At 46.3% G+C, this 23,329-nt stretch overlaps 1 protein-coding gene across 1 annotated transcript; it reads left to right on the forward strand.

Moving 5' to 3' along the window:
* The first annotated feature begins 1,095 nt into the window (after positions 1-1,095).
* On the forward strand, positions 1,096-22,202 carry LOC124006454 (myocardin-like). The gene is made up of 15 exons (XM_046316477.1): positions 1,096-1,457; positions 3,573-3,748; positions 7,521-7,568; positions 7,748-7,803; positions 8,044-8,110; positions 9,734-9,859; positions 9,959-10,155; positions 11,967-12,107; positions 12,875-13,046; positions 13,204-13,375; positions 13,534-13,678; positions 13,872-14,513; positions 15,527-15,664; positions 16,762-16,816; positions 16,946-22,202. The coding sequence occupies exons 2-15, from the start codon at positions 3,694-3,696 to the stop codon at positions 17,371-17,373; spliced, it is 2,442 nt and encodes an 813-aa protein (XP_046172433.1). The 5' UTR covers positions 1,096-1,457; positions 3,573-3,693; the 3' UTR covers positions 17,374-22,202.
* Positions 22,203-23,329: the final 1,127 nt, after the last annotated feature.

Consider the following 23,329-nt stretch of genomic DNA (forward strand, 5'->3'; position numbering starts at 1 on the left):
TGTGCTTTTCTCCAGATAACATAATTAATTAGCTGTAACTTCCTCTCCTCTCTTTCCTTCCTCTCCTCTCTTTCCTTCCTCTCCTCTCTTTCCTTCCTCTCCTCTCTTTCCTTCCTCTCCTCTCTTTCCTTCCTCTCCTCTCTTTCCTTCCTCTCCTCTCTTTCCTTCCTCTCCTCTCTTTCCTTCCTCTCCTCCTCTAGTCCTGACTCCATACCTCTCTCTCCTTCTACCTCACTCTCCCATTACTCCCCCCCCTCGCACTACACTGCTGAACCAGCACACACCGGCCTGTCTGTCAAACTAACAGAACAGGTGCTCCTGCAAAGACCACCCTTCCCGTACCACATGTCCCCCCCCCTTGCCAAGCCTACTGACACACACACACACACACACACACACACACACACACACACACACACACACACACACACACACACACACACACACACACACACACACACACACACACACACACACACACACACACACACACACACACACACACACACAGTTTTACTGCTAGCAGTGCCAGTTGATAAAATGCATTGGATACAGTCAGGTACAGTATCACCTCATATTCAGATATATCCACTGACGTAAACTGAAGCACACGCGCACGGACACACAGAATACATCATGTGTAAGAGGTTGACGTAGGTATTTAGACAGGCACGCTGACTTACTAAAGTTGCATTCCTTGATTTACATAGAACATTATCAGATGGAACTCTACACATACCTACCACACCATTTCACACCTCAGCAATATCCAATATCCCTAATCATTATTTGCTTTTAAATACATAAGGGAGGAAAAAGTATAGGCCTCAGACTAGTGTTGTGTATCTGGCCAAAATTTGTAACAATGCCAAGTGCATGTTTACATGAGTCATCCATTTTGTGAATACTTTTGACAAAGACACAAACACACAACCACTTATCGTCACTCGATCTCTCCATCAATCAGCCAATCAGTCAACAGATGTATGTCGCTGGGACGGGTGAAGGAGGGGGAGAGGGGTGAGGGAGGGGTAGAGAGAGAGACAGGGGAGAGGGGTGAGGGAGGGGTAGAGAGAGAGACAGGGGAGAGGGGGAGTGACCAGGACGCTTTAGGGACAGGTCCAGAGAGAAAGAGCGAGAGAAGGATAAGGTTAATTCTATGATAAGGAAGGAACAAACATCAGATTCTTTCCTCTCCAAGTCCACCTTTAGAACTCTTTTCCAGGGGATTAACGAGTGTGGAGAGAGAGAGAGAGAGAGAGAGAGAGAGAGAGAGAGAGAGAGAGAGAGAGAGAGAGAGAGAGAGAGAGAGAGAGAGAAACAATATAACAAGAAAAGGAACATGAAAGAAATCGTCATTAAACGCACTTGAAGTTCTCTCTTCCTTCTTGCACCTCTCTCTAATTTAATCTTAAACCCACTCCAAGTTCCCCCAAGGGACTTCTCTCTCTATTTCAGTAAGTATTAACTTTCATTCTACCGTATTTACCTCTCTCTCTCTCTCTCTCTCTCTCTCTCTCTCTCTCTCTCTCTCTCTCTCTCTCTCTCTCTCTCTCTCTCTCTCTCTCTCTCTCTCTCAGTGCCCTACTGTGTGATATGAAAGCTCATCAATATCCTACTGTATGGGTATTGCTCTAATCTAGTTTGTAAATAACTGTGTGTGTGTGTGATTGTGTGTTAATGAACACCAACCAGCTCAGTGATTTTGTGTAAATAATCTCAGTCACTCGGTGTGTGTCCACTTTCATGCTGTTCAGGCTTTCCCAATTTGTCTTATGGGAAGCCAGCGGCATAGTCAATATAGTCAATAAATGGTGTGTGTGCATTAATGAAGTGTGTGTGTGAATTAGTGGTAATAACCTCTGTCTCTCTCCCATGGTTCTCTGTGTGTAGATAAAAACATATATTTCTCTGTGGCAGTTTTCACTTTCTTTCACTTTTAAATCTGTGCATCCAGCCTCTGCACAGTTGTGTCCTCTGTGATAGGTGTTGTGGTTTTTTATGTGTCCATTATAATACGTGTCCCCTGTGCACTCACTGTTTGGCATCTGGGTATCTGTCACTGCCTCTGTCTCTGTCACTCATATGGCCTAACTCACCCTGTCTCTCTCTTCTCCTCGCCTCTCCTCCTTTTCCTCTGTCGTTCTAAATGCTTCCTACTGTCTCTTCCTCTTTCTTCTCGTTATATCTATGGTATGTGTGTGTCTCTCCTCTCTTTCTGTGATTGTGGCAGTCTGCCGTGAGAGGCGTGGTCTAGTCAATGTAGATGGTGTCTCTACTACTGTCCAATCTATCCTGTGTGTGTCAGATGGTGTCTCTACTACTGTCCACTCTATCCTGTATGTGTCAGATGGTGTCTCTACTACTGTCCACTCTATCCTGTGTGTGTCAGATGGTGTGTCTCTACTACTGTCCACTCTATCCTGTGTGTGTCAGATGGTGTCTCTACTACTGTCCACTCTATCCTGTGTGTGTCAGATGGTGTCTCTACTACTGTCCACTCTATCCTGTGTGTGTCAGATGGTGTGTCTCTACTACTGTCCACTCTATCCTGTGTGTGTCAGATGGTGTCTCTACTACTGTCCACTCTATCCTGTGTGTGTCAGATGGTGTCTCTACTACTGTCCACTCTATCCTGTGTGTGTCAGATGGTGTCTCTACTACTGTCCACTCTATCCTGTGTGTGTCAGATGGTGTCTCTACTACTGTCCACTCTATCCTGTGTGTGTCAGATGGTGTCTCTACTACTGTCCACTCTATCCTGTGTGTGTCAGATGGTGTCTCTACTACTGTCCACTCTATCCTGTGTGTGTCAGATGGTGTCTCTACTACTGTCCACTCTATCCTGTGTGTGTCAGATGGTGTGTCTCTACTACTGTCCACTCTATCCTGTGTGTGTCAGATGGTGTCTCTACTACTGTCCACTCTATCCTGTGTGTGTCAGATGGTGTCTCTACTACTGTCCACTCTATCCTGTGTGTGTCAGATGGTGTGTCTCTACTACTGTCCGCTCTATCCTGTGTGTGTCAGATGGTGTCTCTACTACTGTCCACTCTATCCTGTGTGTGTCAGATGGTGTCTCTACTACTGTCCACTCTATCCTGTGTGTGTCAGATGGTGTCTCTACTACTGTCCACTCTATCCTGTGTGTGTCAGATGGTGTCTCTACTACTGTCCACTCTATCCTGTGTGTGTCAGATGGTGTCTCTACTACTGTCCACTCTATCCTGTGTGTGTCAGATGGTGTCTCTACTACTGTCCACTCTATCCTGTGTGTGTCAGATGGTGTCTCTACTACTGTCCACTCTATCCTGTGTGTGTCAGATGGTGTCTCTACTACTGTCCACTCTATCCTGTGTGTGTCAGATGGTGTGTCTCTACTACTGTCCACTCTATCCTGTGTGTGTAAGATGGTGTGTCTCTACTGCTTTCCACTCCATAACTCTCTTCTGTCTACTGCTCTGGTCTGTGTTTTGTACTCAGTGTCAATATATTTTTCTCAAGGGATAAACAAAAGCATTGACCTCCCCTGTTCCATCTCTCCCTCTATCTGTTCTCTGCTTTCCACACAGAGAGAGACAGAATCAGAAGAGTCCATTCCTCCTGATTCCCACCCAAGTGGGAATAAAAACAGGATTCCACTCTTTCTTTCTGTTCCTCCTCTCATCCCTCCTTCCCCTCCTCCTCTCCGTCATGACGTTGCTGGCCTCTGAGAGGTCGCTTCTCATCCGGAACAAATTCCGCTCAGGTGAGGATCTGGCTGGGCCGGTTGGGGTGGAGCTGCATAATAATAATAATAATATAATATATGCCATTTAGCAGACGCTTTTATCCAAAGCGACTTACAGTCATGTGTGCATACATTCTACGTATGGGTGGTCCCGGGGATCGAACCCACTACCCTGGCGTTACAAGCGCCATGCTCTACCAACTGAGCTACAGAAGGACCACATCAGGCCAGGCCGGTTGGTGTGGGGCTGGATCAGGCCAGGCCGGTTGGTGTGGGGCTGGATCAGGCCAGGCCGGTTGGTGTGGGGCTGCATCAGGCCAGGCCGGTTGGGGTGGGGCTGCATCAGGCCGGTTGGGGTGGGGCTGCATCAGGCCAGGCCGGTTGGGGTGGGGCTGCATCAGGCCGGTTGGGGTGGGGCTGCATCAGGCCGGTTGGGGTGGAGCTGCATCAGGCCAGGTCGGTTGGGGTGGGGCTGCATCAGGCCAGGCCGGTTGGGGTGGGGCTGCATCAGGCCGGTTGGGGTGGGGCTGCATCGGGCCAGGCAGGTTGGGGTGGGGCTGCATCAGACCAGGCCGGTTGGGGTGGGGCTGCATCGGGCCAGGCCGGTTGGGGTGGGGCTGCATCGGGCCAGGCCGGTTGGGGTGGGGCTGCATCGGGCCAGGCCGGTTGGGGTGGAGCTGCATCAGGCCAGGCCGGTTGGTGTGGGGCTGGATCAGGCCAGGCCGGTTGGTGTGGGGCTGGATCAGGCCAGGCCGGTTGGTGTGGGGCTGCATCAGGCCAGGCCGGTTGGGGTGGGGCTGCATCAGGCCGGTTGGGGTGGGGCTGCATCAGGCCGGTTGGGGTGGAGCTGCATCCGGCCAGGCCGGTTGGGGTGGGGCTGCATCAGGCCAGGCCGGTTGGGGTGGGGCTGCATCAGGCCGGTTGGGGTGGGGCTGCATCGGGCCAGGCAGGTTGGGGTGGGGCTGCATCAGACCAGGCCGGTTGGGGTGGGGCTGCATCGGGCCAGGCCGGTTGGGGTGGGGCTGCATCGGGCCAGGCCGGTTGGGGTGGGGCTGCATCGGGCCAGGCCTGTTGGGGTGGGGCTGCATCGGGCCAGGCCTGTTGGAGTGGGGCTTTATGTTTTGTGTTAGGTCCATCAGCCATAGGTTACTGTCCTTTAACTAGCAGCAGTTGTGTTCTAGAATTGGAACCTGCCCCTTAAAAATGGCCGCCGCTGTTGTTATCAGTCTGCTGCTGTCATAAAGAGGCTTGGTAGGGACAGGAAATGAGGTCATAGAGACATTCCTGCTGTTTGTTCCAACAGCTGTTCATTACCAGGCCTGTCTTGGGTAGCTGGAGGTTCAGATTAGATTTGATGTGTTTATTTATTTATTTATTTAAATACCAGGAAGTGTCTTGAGGTTTCCAGATTGGATTCATTAGAAGAGACATTTAAATGAGTTAGACTGGCTAACTAAGTATCAGCTGTCCTGCTGCTTCGAGCCCACTATCTCTTCAGCTATGGAGGAAATAGTTGAGGCTATGAAGGACCTTGGTTGATGTTGAATTAATCGCCTATGGATGGAAGGATGGCAATATGGGTTGTGTAACTTGTGTTGAGGAAGATGTACTACTATACCCTGAGTATGCTACCATGACTGTGGTCAAAGCTGAAAAGCGGTAGGTGTGCTGTGCCCGTGGACAGTGGTGGTGATAGTCAACCATTTTATTAGATCAGTTTCTCATGACAGGAAAATAATCCTGCACTAACAGGAAATGTGTGTTATTGGACGGTAAAAATGTGACATTTTTGTAGGGGTTGATACATTTTAAAGGGAAAATTACAAACTTTAGAAGCCTTTTTAAACCTTGAATACAACTCAATGATCATTGATAACCTATACGGTTCACTATGAGCTTACTTCACATTATAGACGGTTGAGGAGACGATTATAACCTCAATCCAATCTCTGTTATTTCTCTCTGTCCATGAATGCTTGCCCAAAGCGGGAAGATAATCTCACAGAGCTAAATCCAACTTCAGTAGTTTACACAGTCACCTCCCTGCTCTTATCTGTCATCAAGATTCTGACTTCATTTGTTTCCACTCAGTTACAGATGGTTAATTGTTAACGGTAAACTAAATTGACCTACCATCTGTACAGGGCTTATAAATGGTTTATAAGTAGTCAATCAACTCTTCTGGGTACCTTTTAAGTGATGATTGCATGTGTTAGTTCCCTGGAGCGGGCCAGGGCCTATGTCTGGAACTTTAGTTGGGTCCGGTACACAAATCTGGTCAAATTTCACCTCTGAGATTCCAATCAATTATTCCACCTCACAACCGATTACACATACAGTGCCATGACCGAGTCAGCATGGAGGCCTATGTGAGTCAGAGTAGCCAGTCCAATACGGTATTAAGAGGTAGCAGTTACCAGGCTAAGCGGTAGCTGTTACCATTCTAAGAGGTGCAGTAACCAGGCTAAGAGGTAGGTGTTACCAGGCTAAGAGGTGGCAGTTACCAGGCTAAGAGGTAGGTGTTACCAGGCTAAGACGTGGCAGTTACCAGGCTAAGAGGTAGGTGTTACCAGGCTAAGAGGTGGCAGTTACCAGGCTAAGAGGTGGCAGTTACCAGGCTAAGAGGTGGCAGTTACCAGGCTAAGAGGTGGCAGTTACCAGGCTAAGAGGTGGCAGTTACCAGGCTAAGAGGTGGCAGTTACCAGGCTAAGAGGTGGTAGTTACCAGCCTAAGAGGTAGCTGTTACCAGGCTAAGATGTGGCAGTTACCAGGCTAAGAGGTAGGTGTTACCAGGCTAAGAGGTGGCAGTTACCAGGCTAAGAGGTGGCCGTTACCAGGCTAAGAGGTGGCAGTTACCAGGCTAAGAGGTGGCAGTTACCAGCCTAAGAGGTAGGTGTTTCCAGGCTAAGAGGTAGCTGTTACCAGGCTAAGAGGTGCAGTAACCAGGCTAAGAGGTAGCTGTTACCAGGCTAAGAGGTAGCTGTTACCAGGCTAAGAGGTGCAGTAACCAGGCTAAGAGGTAGGTGTTACCAGGCTAAGAGGTGGCAGTTACCAGGCTAAGAGGTAGCTGTTACCAGGCTAAGAGGTGCAGTAACCAGGCTAAGAGGTAGGTGTTTCCAGGCTAAGAGGTAGCTGTTTACTGTAGAACCAGTCTAAGAGGTAGGTGTTACCAGGCTAAGAGGTAGCTATTTACTGTAGAACCAGGCTAAGAGGTAGGTGTTTCCAGGCTAAGAGGTGGCTGTTTACTGTAGAACCAGGCTAAGTGGTGTTTTTACTGAAGTAATGTAATGGGGTCTCTTTCTGAGTGGCAGTCGGCTGACAGGAAATAGGGGAAGAAGAATTGACTTAGTGTGCATGAAGGGAGGGAGGTAGAGAGTTCTGGAGAGAGAGGGACAGCTGAAGGGGGGATGGGGGTGACAGAAATAGACATACTGACGGATAAATAGTTACAGCCCCCCCCCAAACCCTTCTCATCCTGCTGTCCCCTCCCTCCATCCCTCCCTCCATTTCTCTCAGATCTCAAAACTCAGCACTGGAATGCATTGTGGGAAACATCGCCAAACCTATCAGCCCCTCCCCCAATGAACCTCTTAGTGTGAAGGTGTGTGTGCAGTGTATGTGTGTGTGGATGGAGTGGTTGTCTTTGTGCAGAGATTGCTCAGTCACATGTTACAGAAGGATATTGTACAACAGAACATAGGACAGTACCTTTTACCCAGAGTTACCTTTCAGGTTATTCCAGGTATTCTCATACATCTACCTCACCACCTCTCTACTCCTTGTCTTTCAGTCTTGCAGTTGAGGATTCAGAACCGAAGGCAAAATGAAATCGACTCTGGTGAGTGGAGTTACTGTTAATGTTTACTGACAGGGTTGGGTGTTCTCTCTTCTTTACACTACCTTCTAATGAGACTGACTCTCTCTCTCTCTCTCTCTCTCTCTCTCTCTCTCTCTCTCTCTCTCTCTCTCTCTCTCTCTCTCTCTCTCTCTCTCTCCTCTCTCCCTCTCTCCCTCTAGGGTTGAAAACTGCCTGTTCCTCTCACAAAGGAGAGAAAGACCAGAGTAAAGCTTTGGTAAGTAGCTCACTGTTTCTCTCAAACTAAAGAAGAGACTTGTTGTCCCACTGTTACCGTAGGCTACAATAAATGCAAATAGTAACAATACAGATTTTGTTACAATGACAAAAGAAAACCCTATGTAATCAAAATCATTTTACATAAAGAAATAATGATAATTTAGGCCATGTCATTTAAATGAATTGAAACTGACCCCAAAACTGGCTTGTTGGTTTGACCTGCTGTCTCCCAATGCAGCGTCTAACTGACGATGGCGCCACTCAGAAGTCGCCCCTGTGTCGTCTGAACATTAAAACTGCACAAGGTGATGATGCCCCGTCTGTCTGTCCACTGTATTGTTGCTGTCTGTTGTCTGACTCATTTAGTATGCTCCCAGCAAAGCATAATAATCCTCATCACCTACCTCTGTCTTCTCTTCCCCTTTCTCTCTCTCTAGTACTTTTTACTATCATACATTTTCCATGAAACCCAAAACTTGTTACATTTCTAATGCTTAGCAGGACAGGAAAATGGTCCAATGCCACATTTATCAAGGAAATACGTGGTGTTCATCCCTGCCTCTGATCTGGCGGACTCACTAAACACATGTTTGTAAATTATGTCTGAGTGTTGCATTGTGCCCCTGGCTATCCATAAAAAAAAGAAAAGAAAACTGTGCTATCTAATGGGCTTAATATGGAATTTGAAATGATGTATGTCATTTACTTTTAATACTTAAGAATATTTAATAAACCAAATACTTTTACTCAAATAGTATTTTACTGGGTTACTTTTACTTGTCATTTTCTATTAAGGTATCTTTACTTCTACTCAAGTATGACAATTGGGTACACACACACTCTCTCTCTCTCTCTCTCTCTCTCTCTCTCTCTCTCTCTCTCTCTCTCTCTCTCTCTCTCTCTCTCTCTCTCTCTCTCTCTCTCTCTCTCTCTCTCTCTCTCTCTCTCTCTCTCTCTCTCTCATGAAATGAAGGTTCAGAGCCCTATGATGGAATTGGTATTCCATTGGCTGTCAATCACACATAGACATGAACCATGTTGCTCTCCATTACAGGCAGGTTTCATTGGATACAACCTGTCAAACCAAGCAGTGATGGACAGATCCTCCTCTCTTTTTTCATGTCCTCCTCTCTCTTCTACTCTCTATCCTCTCCTCCTCTCTCTTCTACTCTCTATCCTCTCCTCCTCTCTTTTTTCATGTCCTCCTCTCTCTTCTCCTCTCTATCCTCTCCTCCTCTCTCTTCTACTCTCTATCCTCTCCTCCTCTCTATCCTCTCCTCCTCTCTTCTCATCTTTATCCTCTCCTCCTCTCTCTTCTACTCTCTATCCTCTCCTCCTCTCTCTTCTACTCTCTATCCTCTCCTCCTCTCTTCTCATCTTTATCCTCTCCTCCTCTCTCTTCTACTCTCTATCCTCTCCTCCTCTCTCTTTTACTCTCTATCCTCTCCTCCTCTCTCTTCTACTCTCTATCCTCTCCTCCTCTCTCTTCTACTCTCTATCCTCTCCTCCTCTCTTCTCATCTTTATCCTCTCCTCCTCTCTCTTCTACTCTCTATCCTCTTCTCCTTTCTATCCTCTCATCCTCTCTTTCTCCTCCTCTCTCTTCTACTCTATCCTCTCATCTCATCTTTATCCTCTCCTCCTCTCTCTTCTACTCTCTATCCTCTTCTACTCTCTATCCTCTCCCCCTATTCTTCTCATTTTCCATTGTGATTAAAATACCACTATTATTGTTGCATTTCTGGTTGTGTTGTTATTTATGTGTCTCCAGGGGTATGTGGTTCCTTTAAGGCAGACATTTTGGGTAACCCTGCTGGGTTGAACTGGGATTGAGTGCCCACGTCAACACAGTTATAGTCTCTCTAACAGAAAGGAGTGTGTTGCTTCTCTCTCTAACAGAAAGGAGTGTGTTGCTTCTCTCTCTAATAGACAGGAGTGTATGTGGGACCGGAAGGCAGAAGAAGGCTCGGCTGGCTAACAACCTTGGAGAGAAGGTCCAGCAGTGGCCCGGACCTCTGGACCTAATACACAAACACATACTGCCTCCGGAGAACCGTGAGTTAACTCACACACGCACGAAGTAACTATAGATGTTATGAAACAGTCCAGATGTCATTACTAATTAACCTATTCCTCCTCCCCCTCTTCCCTTAGGCCCAGTCTCCTTCCCTCTCTCCTCAGATGTCTTCCAAGATGACATCTCTTCCTGCTCTTCCTCCTTGTCTCCCGAGCAACTCGGGGTCCTCCAATCACCAGCCCTCTCCTCGTCGCTGGGGTTCTTAGACGACCAATCGCTGAGTGACCTGTCCCCTGAGGTTTTGCCCCCTAACCATAGTCCCGCCCATGTTCAGGTGAGATTACCTTCCCCTAATCCTAACCATCAAGTGAGATTACCTTCCCCTAAATCCTAACATCAGGTGAGATTACCTCATCCTAAATCCTAACCATCAGGTGATATTACCTTCCCCTAAATCCTAACATCAGGTGATATTACCTCCTCCTAAATCCTAACATCAGGTGATATTACCTCATCCTAAATCCTAAACATCAAGTGAGATTACCTTCCCCTAAATCCTAACCATCAAGTGAGATTACCTTCCCCTAAATCCTAACCATCAAGTGAGATTACCTTCCCCTAAATCCTAACATCAGGTGATATTACCTCATCCTAAATCCTAACCATCAAGTGAGATTACCTTCCCCTAAATCCTAACCATCAAGTGAGATTACCTTCCCCTAAATCCTAACATCAGGTGATATTAACTCCTCCTAAATCCTAACATCAGGTGATATTACCTCATCCTAAATCCTAACCATCAAGTGAGATTACCTTCCCCTAATCCTAACCATCAAGTGAGATTACCTTCCCCTAAATCCTAACATCAGGTGATATTACCTCCTCCTAAATCCTAACATCAGGTGATATTACCTCATCCTAAATCCTAACCATCAAGTGAGATTACCTTCCCCTAAATCCTAACATCAGGTGATATTACCTTCCCCTAATCCTAACCATCAAGTGAGATTACCTTCCCCTAATCCTAACCATCAAGTGAGATTACCTTCCCCTAAATCCTAACCATCAAGTGAGATTACCTTCCCCTAATCCTAACCATCAAGTGAGATTACCTTCCCCTAATCCTAACCATCAAGTGAGATTACCTTCCCCTAAATCCTAACATCAGGTGAGATTACCTCATCCTAAATCCTAACCATCAGGTGAGATTACTTACCCCTAAATCCTAACCATCAAGTGAGATTACCTTCCCCTAAAACCTAACCATCAGGTGAGATTACCTTCCCCTAATCCTAATCATCAAGTGAGATTACCTTCCCCTAAATCCTAACCATCAGGTGAGATTACCTTCCCCTAATCCTAATCATCAAGTGAGATTACCTTCCCCTAAAACCTAACCATCAGGTGAGATTACCTTCCCCTAATCCTCACCATCAAGTGAGATTACCTTCCCCTAAAACCTAACCATCAAGTGAGATTACCTTCCCCTAAAACCTAACCATCAAGTGAGATTACCTTCCCCTAAATCCTAACCATCAAGTGAGATTACCTTCCCCTACTCCTCACCATCAAGTGAGATTACCTTCCCCTAAAACCTAACCATCAAGTGAGATTACCTTCCCCTAATCCTAATCATCAAGTGAGATTACCTTCCCCTAAAACCTAACCATCAAGTGAGATTACCTTCCCCTAATCCTCACCATCAAGTGAGATTACCTTCCCCTAAAACCTAACCATCAAGTGAGATTACCTTCCCCTAAAACCTAACCATCAAGTGAGATTACCTTCCCCTAAAACCTAACCATCAGGTGAGATTACCTTCCCCTAATCCTCACCATCAAGTGAGATTACCTTCCCCTAAAACCTAACCATCAAGTGAGATTACCTTCCCCTAATCCTAATCATCAAGTGAGATTACCTTCCCTTAAAACCTAACCATCAAGTGAAATTACCTTCCCCTAATCCTCACCATCAAGTGAGATTACCTTCCCCTAAAACCTAACCATCAAGTGAGATTACTTTCCCCTAAATCCTAACCTCAACCATCAACACGGGAAACACAAAACTGACTTTAGAACTGCAAGTCATGTTTGGATCAGATCCTTTGCTATTAGCTGTTTATATTTCTGTCCTGCTTTCCTGCAGTCTATCTTGGCTTTGCTCCCAGCAACCGAGGGCATCAGCCAGTCAATGAGCATGACCGTGGGCGACTCCAACTCCATGGCAACGACCGGGAGACCAAAGGGGATGTATCTGACCTCCCATGCCACGTCCCTGCTGCCAAAGGTATTGGAACAGGGTTACTCAGAAATAGACCAAACACACATCCAGAACAATGTGTAAATGCATCTGTAAAAAGCATTCAAGAAATTAATAATGAATTGACTGAAGCAGTAACAATGGATTGATTGATTTATTGATTGATTGGTGGTAAAGTCAATCAAAAATAATCCCATGCATATACGGTATTACAGATGTTAATGCATTGTCTGCATAGAGAGACAGACATGTTCTGACTGTGAGGGTCAGACACAGTATATCAGTCTCTTCTTCTCCCGGTGTCTCCTGACAGGTATTCAACCACATAGCATAATGTACACACTCACTCTGGTGTTACACATTTATTAGTGTCGACAGTCACTACTACACTATGCCCTATGGATTTAGGCACCCACACACACACACAAACACACACCTGCTCGATGTCACAGCTGACTGGACACACTGTCAGTTGTCACGGTTTCACACATGTTTAATGGCAGGATTCAGCTAAGATACTGACTGTTCAACCATTACAACCTGAAAGGATCACATATGTTACATGACATATTGTATACATACTGTTCTTAACTTTGCCTTAGGAACTCATAACATGGCAGTAATTTCAGAACTGGCTGTACTAATCAGAATTGATCTGACCTCTCTCAGGTTATACTGTTTATGTATTTTGACAATGCTTGAATAATACATTTCTAAAAAAAATATGGATATGAGAAATTACTTTGATTCATTCTCTGTCTCCCCCCTCTCCCCTCTCCCTCTTCCTTTCTCAGACAGCCCGGTCGCTCACACCTCCCTCCGACTCCTCCTCCTCCCTTACTCCCTCCCTGACTTCCTCTCGCCCCCCCCGCCCGCGGAAACCACGGGATTCACAGCCCAAGATGAGGAAACTCAAATACCATCAGTACATTCCCCCCGACCAGAGAGGCACGGCCGGGACTGCCGGTAATAGTCTATACTTAAAAAATCATGATGATCTTTTATGTATATTTTACCTTTCATACAGTACTTGCAGCCCAATGTGCTTTACATGACAAATTGTAATGTAAAAATGAGTCCACTAAATAGCAGGGAAGTTGATCATTATTAACATTGTGCTCAGGGGGAGGGGCCAGTCAGAGGAGCCCCACACCAGCCCAGCTCTTAGACCCCGCCTACTCCAGCCTCCTGCAGCAACAGCAGGTGTTCCTCCAGCTGCAGATCCTCCAGAACCAACAACAACAACAGCAGAATCAGCAGCAACAGGACCAGCAGCAGCTCACCGTCACACCCAGGTAGGTAGCACTACATACACCAAACCTCCCTCCCCCTGGGCCTTCTCTCAAGAACTGTGGTTTCATTCAGATGTTATACTGTTCATCAGACCATTTAAAGTTGGTTAACCATTACATGAGCTCTGACAACTAGCATGAATGTTTTGTTTTTATCAAAGTGGAGACACCAACCAAATGGTGAGGTTCTCTGGAGCCATGCACCAGAACCCTCAGCCTGTATCCATGGTAACAAACAACACCTCTGTGGACACAAGTCCCTCCAACAAGTCTGAGCTCCTCCCACCTAACCTGGTCGACCTAACGGTAATATGGGCAGGACAATCACTTGAACATTTGACTGTTTATAGCACTTCTCACTTCCTATTTATCTGTACCTTCTCTTCCTTCTTTTGTCCTTGCTTGCTTCTCTTCATTCTCTGACCTCTTTCTCTCATCCCTCTCTATTTGCTGTCCCTGACACTCTCCTCTGTCACACCCCGTCCTCCTTCTCTCCCAGGTGTCTGAGTTGCGACAGCAGCTGCGTGAGCGAGGTCTTCCTGTCTCCGGCACCAAGCCCGCCCTCCTCCAGAGGCTCCGCCCTTTCCAGTTGCCCCACCTGTGCTTGACCCCTGTGTCCCTCTGCCAGCTGGATACCAGCCAGGAACCCCTTACCCCCACCTCCTTGCTCACCCCCAGCCATTACCCCAGCTCCAGCCCCAGCTCTGGAACTGACTCCCCCACCAACAGCCCTAACCATCAGGTCTACATCCAGTCCACTGGAATTCTGAGCGGGGTTCCAAACGGAATTGTTAATGGCATTCCGAATGGTAATACTAATGGAATAGGGGTCAGTGTGGTGGGGGAGCAGTGTGGCTTCCTGGCCGCTGCGTTAACCCCATCGTCGACACCCAGCCCCGGTCTCCCCCCATGCTCCTCTTTGCCACTGACTGGCGCCCCCTGGCGGTCGGAGCAGGAGCAGCAGGAGTTGAGCCTGGAGCTGGAGATGAGGGATAGGATGAGGAGCAGGCCCAGGGAGAGGCTATCTCCTCCACTGTCTCTATCCTGTGGGGGTTCCCGCCATCCCTTCCTGCAACAGGATCCAGGATGGCCCAGAGGGACACCAGAGAGGGAAGGACAGACAGAGATCCTGTTCACACAGGTAAACTAACACGCCTGACTCAGACAGACAGACCAGTCTCTCCTATACCTGACTCAGACAGAAAGATACACCAGTCTCTCCTGTATCTGACAGACAGACAGATACATACATCCGTCCCTCCTATACCTGACAGACACATCAGTCTCTCCTATACCTGACTCAGACAGACAGATACACCATAGTCTCTCCTATACCTGATTCAGACAGACAGATACACCATAGTCTCTCCTATATCTGACTCAGACAGACAGATACACCATAGTCTCTCCTATACCTGATTCAGACAGACAGATACACCATAGTCTCTCCTATACCTGACTCAGACAGACAGATACACCATAGTCTCTCCTATACCTGACTCAGACAGACAGTTACACCATAGTCTCTCCTATACCTGACTCAGACAGACAGATACACCATAGTCTCTCCTATACCTGACTCGGTCAGACAGATACACCACAGTCTCTCCTATACCTGACTCAGTCAGACAGATACACCATAGTCTCTCCTATACCTGACTCAGTCAGACAGATACACCATAGTCTCTCCTATACCTGACTCAGACAGACAGATACACCATAGTCTCTCCTATACCTGACTCAGACAGACAGATACACCATAGTCTCTCCTATACCTGACTCAGTCAGACAGATACACCATAGTCTCTCCTATACTTGACTCAGACAGACAGATACACCATAGTCTCTCCTATACCTGATTCAGACAGACAGATACACCATAGTCTCTCCTATACCTGACTCAGACAGACAGATACACCATAGTCTCTCCTATACTTGACTCAGACAGACAGGTACACCATAGTCTCTCCTATACTTGACTCATCTCTCCCCAACAAACTTCACACAGGTACACAACTATATCATCCACAAGATTTAGCTGAGACAGTGCAACACATCACTGTGATTTTATCTTACCATTTACAATATTCACCGTTAAATACTGTATAGTTTCATACAGTATGTACAATTTAACCTCCTCCACTGTCCAATCAGGCGTTCTGCTGCCAGCCGTGGGACATGATTGGCCAGGACTTTGAGCTGCCAATGCAGATCACAGCCAGTCCCATTCAAGCCCCACCCAGCGTCCGCAGTCTGGAGGAGGAGTTGCAGGAGGCCATTAACAGAGTACTGGTCAGTGTGTATGTGTGTGTTTATTTTTTATTTCACCGTTAACCAGGTAGGCTAGTTGAGAACAAGTTCTCATTTGCAACTGTGACCTGGCCAAGATAAAGCAAAGCAGTGTGACACAGACAACAACACAGAGTTACACATGGAGTAAACAATAAACAAGCCAATAACACAATAAACAAATAAAGTCTACATACATTGTGTGCAAAAGGCATGAGGAGGTATGGCAATAAATAGGCCATAGGAGCGAATAGTTACAATTTAGCAGATTAACACTGGAGTGATAAATGAGCAGATGATGATGTGCAAGTAGAGATACTGGTGTGCAAAAGAGCAGAAAAGTAAATAAAATAAAAACAGATGGAATATGTACAGCTGCAGCGATCGGTTAGCTGCTCAGATAGTTGATGTTTAAAGTTAGTGAGGGAAATAAGTCTCCAACTTCAGCGATTTTTGCAATTCGTTCCAGTCACTGGCAGCAGAGAACTGTAAGGAAAGGCGGCCAAGTGAGGTGTTGGCTTTGGAGGTGACAAGTGAAATATACCTGCTGGAACGTGTGCTACGGGTGGGTGTTGTTATCGTGACCAGTGAACTGAGATAAGGCGGAACTTTACCTAGCATGGACTTGTAGATGACCTGGAGCCAGTGGGTCTGGTGACGAATATGTAGCGAGGGCCAGCCGACTAGAGCATACAGGTCACAGTGGTGGTATAAGGGGCTTTGGAAACAAAACGGATGGCGCTGTGACAGACTGCATCCAGTTTGCTGAGTAGAGTGTTGGAAGCTATTTTGTAGATGACATCGCCGAAGTCGAGGATGGGTATGATAGTCAGTTTTACTAGGGTAAGTTTGGCGGCGTGAGTGAAGAAGGCTTTGTTGCGAAATAGAAAGCCGATGCTAGATTTGATTTTTGATTGGAGATGTTTAATATGAGTCTGGAAGGAGAGTTTACAGTCTAGCCAGACACCTAGGTATTTATAGTTGTACACATATTTTAGGTCGGAACCGTCCAGGGTGGTGATGTTAGTCAGGCGAGCGGGTGTGGGCAGTGAACGGTAAACCCTTGGGTGATTTCCCTGTCTCTGTTCTGCCCTCCTTAGATGGACCCCAGTCAGTCAATAGAGGACATTCTGGAGGAACCTACCACCTGTGTGGGTGAGTGGATAGCTCTCTGGCCTCTCAATGACAATTTATAGTTCTGTAGTCACCAAGACTGGTCATGGATAATTACAAGCTTTTGTTTGTTTGTTTGTTTGTTTGTATTGCCTTACCCCTCTCTTCTAGACTCCCACTCCTCCTCTGTCTCAGACCTCCAATCCCCTGTCACTATCCTCCCCGGCCCCTCCTCTCCTCCCCAACCAGACCAGTCCCAGCCTTTCCGTTGTCATTCAAAGGATGACGACTTCCTATCCTCTCCTCTCTGCTCCTCCCTCCTGCTTGAGCTCCCGCCGTCGCCTTCGACGATGGTTCCCCGCCAAGCCGCCCCACCCCCTCTCCCTCCCCCCATCTGTACTTCCCCCCTGCCTCCCACTGTAACCTCACGGAAGAGACGGGTTCAGGCAACCTTTGACCCTGCTGATTGGTTGGGGTCGCAAGCCTCTGGACTCCGCCCTCTCAGTCCTCCATCTGCCCCATTCGTTGAGACCGACTTTGGCCTCAATTCGGATCTGAACGTCAACCGAGCGTTGGATCTCATGGTGGAGCAGTGGTGAAGGTCTTAGGTGTGTTTGTATATGTATGTGTGTGTGTGTTAGTCGGACTTCAACATACACCTCCCAAACAATGGGAACAGATTTGTGAATGTCCATCCATCAGTTTATCCATCCATCCCCTCTGTCTGTTTGAGCGAGGTGACTGCAGGTCTGTACCCCACGCAATGTCGAAAGACAGATGCTACTGCATTGGAAGAGATGAAAAAAGATTGAGTTGCATTGGTGGAACAATAACTGGCAGAGGGAATCACACACACACACACACACACACACACACACACACACACACACACACACACACACACACACACACACACACACACACACACACACACACACACACACACACACACACACACACACACACACACACACACACACACACACACACACACACACACACACACACACACACACACACACACACACACCTTGAGTTGTCCTGTTAAATAAAAAATGGCCAAATACAACAAATGAACAATGCATATTTGGAGTCACACACAATCCAACACATTGTTTCCCACTGTAAACAAAGACACCCAGTTGAACAGGGCCCCTACTGCTCCCCCAGCCACAGTCATTGAGTCCGAGTCATTCATAAAGGCCATTGAAGCCAGACTGGGCAGACAGACAGGGCACACAGCTTGTCCATGTCTCCAGACCTTTCCCCTAGTGCCAGACACACAGTCGGCATGTGGAGAGAGAGAGCTGGCAGACACACTTCCCTGTAAGGGTTGTGTGGTATGTGCACGCCTGGCTGCTTCTGTTTGTGTAGGTGTGTGTGTTAATACAAGTATATTGGCAACGATTCAGATAAATATACAATGTTTTTTAATACACACACACATTGTATATTTATCTGAATTGTTGCAAATATACTTGTAGCTCCTACTTTGTGTAGACTAAGTGTACAATGCCTCTGAGTATTGATTTTGTACGGTTGATCTGTGCGAGAGAGAGAGCGAGAGAGAGCGCAAGAGAGAGAGCGAGAGAGAGAGCGAGACAGAGACAGAGAGAGAGAGAGAGAGAGAGAGAGAGCGAGACAGAGAGAGAGAGAGAGAGAGAGAGAGACCGAGAGCAAAGCCACTTCCACATTTTGTGCCTATTTTAATTGTGGTCTCAACACTAGTCTGTTGCTGCAATATATAACACTGTGAGGGGGTCACTAAAACCTAATGAACCACTATGTTCAATTCAATGCTTGTCTTTTTTTTTATTTAAGAGAAGAAAAAAAAACTGGTAAACATCCTATTAAGCCAAAGATAAATAGCAATCACTCTGAGAGGCTTCAGAGCCTGCAACACCACCATATTACCAGAGTGTATGTTTTCATCAGTGTATGAGAACAGGTGGCCACTGTTTTATGAGGACCTCCCACAGTGTTTGGAGGAAACAGCTTGGTGCTCTACACACTGTAAGGGCCACAGTCACTGTTTACACCTGTTGTTATGGAGATAAAAAGGTCAAATAAAGGTTATGCGCAGGATAACAATGGCAATTAATTTCATGAAACAATTTCATGATTTTAGCTTAAGATATTTTCAGTGCTTTATCCCATACTGTAAAAACATGTAGAATCAGGAAATAAATCTGTCCCAAAGAGAGGCTGTTCTGATTGCAGGAAATGACACAGGTGTTCCCTGAGACCACAATATTTCTCTTGGCCAGTTCCAAATCAACCTCTAGCCCCTAGGCACTTGAGGATAGTTATGGATAGATATAATCAATATGGTAATAGCTCCACCATTCCCCTGATAGGCTATGTGGAACTTTCCCCATATCGCTCACAGCTATCCAGCCTACTAGAAGTTGTGCCCTGGTACGAGGGGCTAAAGGCTAGGGGTCCGTATGGGATTGGCCATATTCATTTTAAATTACCACCAGGGGTATCCCATCAGTAAAGAGCTGAGGAGGTGAATACTGTACTTCTCCCGAACATGGATCATGATGAAGTGGTCTGTGTTTCCGTGCTATCAGTGATTGACAAGGCAGTCCAAGGGCTTATTCTCAGGGTCAGAACGTTCAGTATTTACAGAGCAGATATTATTCTCCATTCCACATGATGTTCTACCAGATCCAATGGTTCTGAGGTCATGACAGACTTAATTCAGCTGTTGTGATTCCGATTAGTTGTATGGCCTGTCAATTAGTGAAGTATGTGAGCACTGATTATGGCCTGGTCTGAGAGCAACCCACAGCCTCTGTTAGCAGTATGGTTACTTCTCCACCTAGCCTCCCAATGGGCTTAGGGGAACTTCTGCCATATTTCTTCTGCCTATCTGGTTCATGTAGATTAGAAAACCAAAGGGGTGTAGGGGCTAGGGGTTGTTTTTGGACCAGGCCTGTGTTATGTTCATTGGGAGAATACAACACAGTGTGCTTTCCTAACCTCCTAGCTGACTCGACACCCTTCTTAAAGACCATTGTGTGAACAACAAACTGTGATCTTACTAATGTTCCCCAGAGACATTTATTTATATGGTTCTGATGTTCCCCACCCAGTCTCTGAATAATAACCACTACGCTAAGTGCAATATGGTGTATGTGAAGGGCACAGCCATTGGGAAATACCAGGCCCCCATATCTCTGTCTTGTCGTTACTCTAAACAAAATGGTGTAATGGGTCCTCACTCAACAAGATGTCGCATAAAGCTTAGTTTTCACTGCATCAGGGATAGCATACACAGACGTTTCGGCTTCACAGCCTTATTCAGTGTGTAGGTACAAATGTATTTGAATTCAAAACAGCACTTGTAGGGAACAACAGGTTAGCAGCAGGTGCTTCTAAGCAAAGTTACCAATCATCTGCCAAGCTTTCATGTTGAAGCATTTCACGAGCAGATTTCACCGTAGAACTGTAGAAAACCATGTTGAATGGTGACAATGGGACAGACTGACGACCGTGATAATCACGGTGGTCAAACACGTTCTCTGTCTGCTGCACTTAGGATGACGAGAGAGAGCAACGCAGGAGAGTAACATGCTACCTCTTGTGAATGGAGATGCTTACGGCCTACTGTACTCTGTCTGGTCCTGGACAACCGGTGGTCAAACACGTTCTCTGTCTGCTGCACTTAGGATGACGAGAGAGAGCAACGCAGGAGAGTAACATGCTACCTCTTGTGAATGGAGATGCTTACGGCCTACTGTACTCTGTCTGGTCCTGGACAACCGGTGGTCAAACACGTTCTCTGTCTGCTGCACTTAGGATGACGAGAGAGAGCAACGCAGGAGAGTAACATGCTACCTCTTGTGAATGGAGATGCTTACGGCCTACTGTACTCTGTCTGGTCCTGGACAACCGGTGGTCAAACACGTTCTCTGTCTGCTGCACTTAGGATGACGAGAGAGAGCAACGCAGGAGAGTAACATGCTACCTCTTGTGAATGGAGATGCTTACGGCCTACTGTACTCTGTCTGGTCCTGGACAACCGGTGGTCAAACACGTTCTCTGTCTGCTGCACTTAGGATGACGAGAGAGAGAAACGCGGGAGAGTAACATGCTACCTCTTGTGAATGGAGATGCTTACGGCCTACTGTACTCTGTCTGGTCCTGGACAACCGGTGGTCAAACACGTTCTCTGTCTGCTGCACTTAGGATGACGAGAGAGAGAAACGCGGGAGAATAACATGCTACCTCTTGTGAATGGAGATGCTTTCGGCCTACTGTACTCTGTCTGGTCCTGGACAACCACTGTGTACGCTGGTTTTCATCTGAATCATTCTCTTCCCCTACATCTGTGCTGATATCACCTGACCTATGTTAGGAGTGCATCACTTTCAGAATCATTGGAGAGGTTGGTGGGTTGGTTGGGAGAACTGTCTATGCTAGGTTATTCCAGTGGAGAGGTTGGTGGGTTGGTTGGGAGAACTGTCTATGCTAGGTTATTCCAGTGGAGAGGTTGGTGGGTTGGTTGGGAGATCTGTCTATGCTAGGTTATTCCAGTGGAGAGGTTGGTGGGTTGGTTGGGAGAACTGTCTATGCTAGGTTATTCCAGTGGAGAGGTTGGTGGGTTGGTTGGGAGAACTGTCTATGCTAGGTTTTTCCAGTGGAGAGGTTGGTGGGTTGGTTGGGAGAACTGTCTATGCTAGGTTATTCCAGTGGAGAGGTTGGTGGGTTGGTTGGGAGATCTGTCTATGCTAGGTTATTCCAGTGGAGAGGTTGGTGGGTTGGTTGGGAGAACTGTCTATGCTAGGTTATTCCAGTGGAGAGGTTGGTGGGTTTGTTGGGAGAACTGTCTATGCTAGGTTATTCCAGTGGAGAGGTTGGTGGGTTGGTTGGGAGAACTGTCTATGCTAGGTTATTCCAGTGGAGAGGTTGGTGGGTTGGTTGGGAGAACTGTCTATGCTAGGTTATTCCAGGAAAAGCAACAGGAGACTAGGTGAAGCTATGCTGCAAATGCCTGATCCTTCCCCCTTCCTGTCTGTCTGTGTTGTGAAGGTATTTCTTTCCCCCTTGAGGCTTTCTATAGCCAGAATGAGACAAAGAGGAATGAGACTGAGACGTTGTCATAATCAAGATCAGGAAGTATCGGAGCCAACAGTTGCCATTGTTTCAGTCAGCTCCATTCATTGGGAGTTCAATAGGTCTTCCAATGCTGATAACTTCCTGAATAATCTTCAGATTGATAACATCACTGTCTAATCTTTCTTCATCTCATCCTAGTACTGTAACCAGATAGTGTGGGGATGACCCAATGGCAAAAATAAATCAGTATTTAAATTGTATTTATTTAATATGTAACTTATTCAGGCAAAATGTTATCAATACGTGTTCAAATTGTATTGTAAAAAACATAAAGAAATTAAAAGTCTTAATAGATTTCCCATCCACTGTCTCGTTGTCTTGTGTCAGATCAGGATGTCCCAGTAAAGGCCCTTAATGGAGGTGATTGATGGCAAATTATTGATAAGGAAAAGGGATCATGAATTGTAACCAATGGAAGCTACATTGCTCAGGAGAAGAGAATATTAACTTAATCATTTGCTCATTCTAAATCAGTCGCAATGTGACTGGTAATACAAAGTTAATAATATTTCTGGGCATTTTAATGAAGCTTCCACACACACACATAACTCTGATTACAACTCACCCAGGTAAGTAGATCATCTACATTTAGAGTTGATCGTGAGGTTGAAGCCAAACAGAGAATTTATTTTTGTTTTATTGATAGGCCCACTAATAAATTATATTTAAAAAGCCATGAAAAATGTATGACTTCCACACAGATTGATTATGATCCAGAATGTTCAGTCATCAGTTAGTCATGTGAACGTACAGTTGAAGTTGGAAGTTCACATACACTTAGGTTGGAATCATTAAAACTCGTTTTTCAACCACTCCACAAATTTCTTGTTAACAAACTATAGTTTTGGCAAGTCGGTTAGGACATCTAATTTGTGCAAGACAAGTCATTTTTCCAACAATTGTTTACAGACAGATTATTTCACTGTATCACAATTCCAGTGGGTCAGAAGTACACTAATACACTAAGTTGACTTGTGCCTTTAAACAGCATGAAAAATTCCAGAAAATTATGTCATGTCTTTAGAAGCTTCTGATAGGCTAATTGACCATTTGAGTCAATTGGAGGGTTACCTGTGGATGTATTTCAAGGCCTACCTTCAAACTCAGTGCCTCTATGCTTGACATCATGGGAAAATCAAAAGAAATCAGCCAAGACCTCAGAAAAAAACATTGTAGACATCCACAAGTCTGGTTCATCCTTGGGAGCAATTTCCAAACGCCTGAAGGTACCATGTTCATCTGTACAAACAATAGTACCCAAGTATAAACACCATGGGACCACACAGCCGTCATACCGCTCAGGAAGGAGACGCGTTCTGTCTCCTAGAGATGAACGTACTTTGGTGCGAAAAGTGCAAATCAATCCCAGTGTCACATTCGTCGTAAAGAGGAGACCAAAGTGCAGCGTGAAAAGAATACATTCTTCTT

Source organism: Oncorhynchus gorbuscha, linkage group LG19 (assembly GCF_021184085.1).
Source record: "Oncorhynchus gorbuscha isolate QuinsamMale2020 ecotype Even-year linkage group LG19, OgorEven_v1.0, whole genome shotgun sequence".
Taxonomy (NCBI): domain Eukaryota; kingdom Metazoa; phylum Chordata; class Actinopteri; order Salmoniformes; family Salmonidae; genus Oncorhynchus; species Oncorhynchus gorbuscha.

Excerpts from the sequence above, each read along its gene's own strand:
- LOC124006454 (XM_046316477.1), top strand. The coding sequence starts at position 3,694 with ATGACGTTGCTGGCCTCTGAGAGGTCGCTTCTCATCCGGAACAAATTC. Across the intron at positions 9,860-9,958 it reads CATACTGCCTCCGGAGAACC|GCCCAGTCTCCTTCCCTCTC; the intron begins GTGAGTTAACTC and ends CTCTTCCCTTAG. Across the intron at positions 13,047-13,203 it reads AGGCACGGCCGGGACTGCCG|GGGGAGGGGCCAGTCAGAGG; the intron begins GTAATAGTCTAT and ends CATTGTGCTCAG.